The 3,632-nt window shown below is 47.9% G+C and overlaps 1 protein-coding gene across 2 annotated transcripts in view; it reads right to left on the minus strand.

The window, feature by feature from the left end:
• The window catches only part of HMCN1 (hemicentin 1), a 451,483-nt gene that overhangs the window by 118,456 nt on the left and 329,395 nt on the right, over nt 1-3,632 (minus strand). For both annotated transcript variants that reach the window (XM_019501224.1, XM_019501215.1), the window contains exons 55-56: nt 2,488-2,601; nt 1,588-1,775 (exon numbers count right to left, since the gene is read on the minus strand). In XM_019501224.1, coding sequence (XP_019356769.1) covers nt 1,588-1,775; nt 2,488-2,601 — 302 coding nt within the window. The remainder of the gene's footprint in view (nt 1-1,587; nt 1,776-2,487; nt 2,602-3,632) is intronic.

Genomic DNA, 3,632 nt, shown 5'->3' on the forward strand with positions numbered 1-3,632 from the left:
AAGGAGCCCAGGGAAAAGCTGAGCCCAGGGAAAAGCAGCCCCTGCCCTGCCCCGTGGCTGGTGCTCCCTGCTGGAGCTGCTCACAGCCCACGTGGGGCTGCCTGGAGCAGGCACAAGCATCCCTACATGGGCTGCAAGTCGCTACAGTGTGGGGCGCTGGCCACAGGTGGGGGAGGGGCCACCTTCCCCCCCCCGCACTCAGCAGCAGCTTGTAACCCACCCCCACTACCAGCCTGGGCCTTGTGCCAACTCTGGGCTCGCCGTTGGGGCTACACACGGCAGCAGCAGCTGCGGTCCCCTTGCTTGCCGTGCCAGGCAGTGTTTGCTGCTGCTGCCCACCTGGAGCTCGCACACTGGGCAACCCAGAGGCAGCGGTGGCAAACACTGGCCAGTGTGGCAAGCCGGGAGGCCACAGCTGCTGCAGCCGTGTGCAGCCCCAACCGGCGAGCCCAGAGCTGGCGCGGGGCCCAGGCTGGTAGTGGAGGCAAGTTACAAGCTGGTGCTGAACAAGGGGGAAAAGTGGGCCCACATGGGGCTGCCTGTGCCTGCTCAGGACAGCTCCACGCAGGTGCCGCAGGGAGTGCCAACCATGGGGCAGGGGAGGGGCTGCTTTTCCCTGCACTCAGCACCAGCTTGTTCCCTACCAGGGAGTAGGGGGTTGGGGCTGCGCGCTGCCCCCCGCTTGTACTGCGGGGTGGGGGGCACTGGGAGTAAGCAGGTGCACGGGGCCCACACTGGTGTCCTGGGGCCAGTGCTGGCAGGTTCCAGAGCAGGGCAGCAGGAGTACAGGGTCCCAGCTGGCAGGGGCTCTATGGAGCTGGGCCAGCTCCCCTCTCTCCCTGCTGGTGCAGCCCAGCCTGGCTCCACAGACCCCTGCCAGCCTGCGCCCCACTCTGGGCCCCACCAGTGATGGCCCTGAGACATTGGTCTCAAGACATTGGGACATTGGTCCCAAGATGGTGACCAGGGGGCAGGGCACCTGTCAAGGGGCGAGGCTACCCATGTGGCTCTTGACAGCTTGCTAAAACTGGGTAAGCAGCCCTCCGCCCAAAATAATTGCCTGCCCCTGGCCTAGAGCAACTTACTTGCTCTTCAGTCTCTCCTCATGAAGGTATTTCTCTTATAATGGAATACATGTTATAATGGAATAAATGTGTGCTGAGCCAGAGAGATTGCATGTCAATTCAGCCTAGAAGTTAGGACGCTGATCTAGGAGGCAGAATTTTTGCATTCCAGTCATTGCATCTTTAGTCTGAAGATTTAAATATTGTATACAAAATGGAATGCTTTCAACAGGAAGGATTGGTGATTTACCCTAGAATACTGTATGTTCTGTGTCCTGACATGGAATCATATCAGTTTGAATTCCCCAAGCCAGAAGAGGGATTTGAACCTACATCTATCATATGCTGGGCAGGTGCCCTAATCACTGTGTTTATGGGTAAAAAAGGATAACCATCATCAACCACATCAAACCCTTTCACTTAGAAGCACCCAAGAAGTACATGAAATGATTCATCTAGCTGAATTGATTTTCTATTATTTTTAGACACTATACCAAAAAAGGAAAAAAAAATCAAACCCTACCTGTAACATCCTTCCACTGGATAAAAATATGTGATGGTCATCTTCTTCTAGGAGCTGGCCATCCTTTTGCCAGGTTATGGTTGGAGCAGGGTTGCCACTTGCCACACACTCCAATACAATGGTCTTGCTCACAAGTACAGTGACCTCTTCAGGAAGATCTCCATTCATTCCATTGATGGATGGTGGCACTATACAGCATGTAAAGAAGGATATTGTTATTAACCACCTTCTAAACCATGATTTATTTCCAAATTCTCAGAGGGACAGAGCTGCAAATAAATACTGAATTTGCAGACCAAGGTAAAGAAAGCTTCACAGTAAATTTAGTGAATGATGATGAAAATGTAAGGAAAAAGACAGCTCCCATAAATCAACAGAGCTCCAGGGACTGCAGTTGGACTGCACCTATTAACACAATAATGGAGAATAGGAAAGAGGAAAATTCATTTTCCAGCTGGGAAGTGGAGTTTTTAGAGCCATCACAAAAAAAATATTTTTTAAGACATTCCCTTCATCCTACTAACTAATGGCTGCTTATATAGCGACGGTACTGTATATAAAGAAAGTTCCTATGAATAAAAGCACTCAGTAGATTTACAGGAAAAGAAAACAGTACATAGAGATTTTCTAGCTTATATATGAATGAATCACACAAACTTGGACTTTGGAATACTCAAAGCAGTATTGGGATATTAGCTTGAGGACAAATGAATAGGAAGTGAGCAGCACAGATGTATCCGAGAACTACTACTAGGACGACAGAGGGGAGGTCTCATGCACCAAACACAATGACAGGTTGGGAACTGTAACTGAAGTAGGGGGACAGTCAGCAGCACTCTGTACACAACTCTTCCCTAACAAAAAACTCTTATAGATCTCAATAAGGGTGATATAGCTCACAGAGCACGCGGACATCGTATTGAATGGAATCTTCTCCAGCTTCATTTACAGCCACACATGTGTATCTCCCAGCATCTTCCACCTGAGCCCGTGGAATCTGTAACACTCGGCCTCCTAAAGGGAAAAGGCATTCAAAATTTAAATCTAAAATCAAGAGGTCTGGGTCATTTACACACCACATTTCTCTGGAGACGCATGTAAGTAAAATTATTAATGACAGCTGTGTGCATGTGCATGTGCATGCTGGTTTGTCTTTTTTTTCTGTTCTGGAGAAACTAGCAATTGTTTCTTAGCTACTTTATCTAGACTCATATTGGTTCTACATGGAATTTAGCATGGTTCATTAAAATGTTAGGGAAGGCTAATTCAGTGGGAAGAAATATGTACTCTTCAATGATGTGTCAGCCACAGACTTAAGAAATGAAACTTTTCTCAGTGAGGTAAGAGAAAGCTATAAAATACACTCCACTGAGGAAAGTAAATAAAATTATAGAATTCTTGCCTTCTGTTGAGCTTGACTTTACTGGAAACTTTCATTTCCAGTGTTCAGAGCTGCATACTCTTTTGCTTATTTACCTGCTACTTCATTAAAACTATAACATCATGAACTTGTTTAGAAAGGTTTCCTCGTTGCTCAGGCTTGAGGATAAATGTTAGGGACAGAATGTGGCTGGCTTCCAAATAGATGACAAGAGCATGAAGGGCATTCCTATCCACCTACCCTACCCACACCTATCTGAATCATTCTGAAGTCATGCAGAAGGTTCATGCAACTCTCATTCAATTAGTCTACAAGGCATACTACAGTCAATTAGGCTAGGAACAGAAGTTTCACATAAACCGGTTTAAGTAATCTGAAACTCATTTAAACCTGTAACAGAGCAGAAGTTCAGAGCACATAAACCAGTTTCAAAATGGCTGAAACTGGTTTAAGATAAACCTGGTGGAATGTAGTATCAGACTTAACTGATTGAGCCCTGGGCTGAGCTGTGCTGCCTGCTCCAGGGGACAGGTCTGGCCCTGCCCCTCTGCTCACTAGCCAGATCAAGGGTGAAGGCATGGCTAGATGCCAGCCTGGAATGGCCCCCTGAGGCAAAGGTGGCAGGGAAGCAGTTTATTCCCCCCTCCTTCCTCTCTCCCACTGG

This window comes from Gavialis gangeticus, unplaced genomic scaffold, assembly GCF_001723915.1.
Source record: "Gavialis gangeticus isolate Ggan-Ray unplaced genomic scaffold, GavGan_comp1, whole genome shotgun sequence".
NCBI lineage: Eukaryota > Metazoa > Chordata > Crocodylia > Gavialidae > Gavialis > Gavialis gangeticus.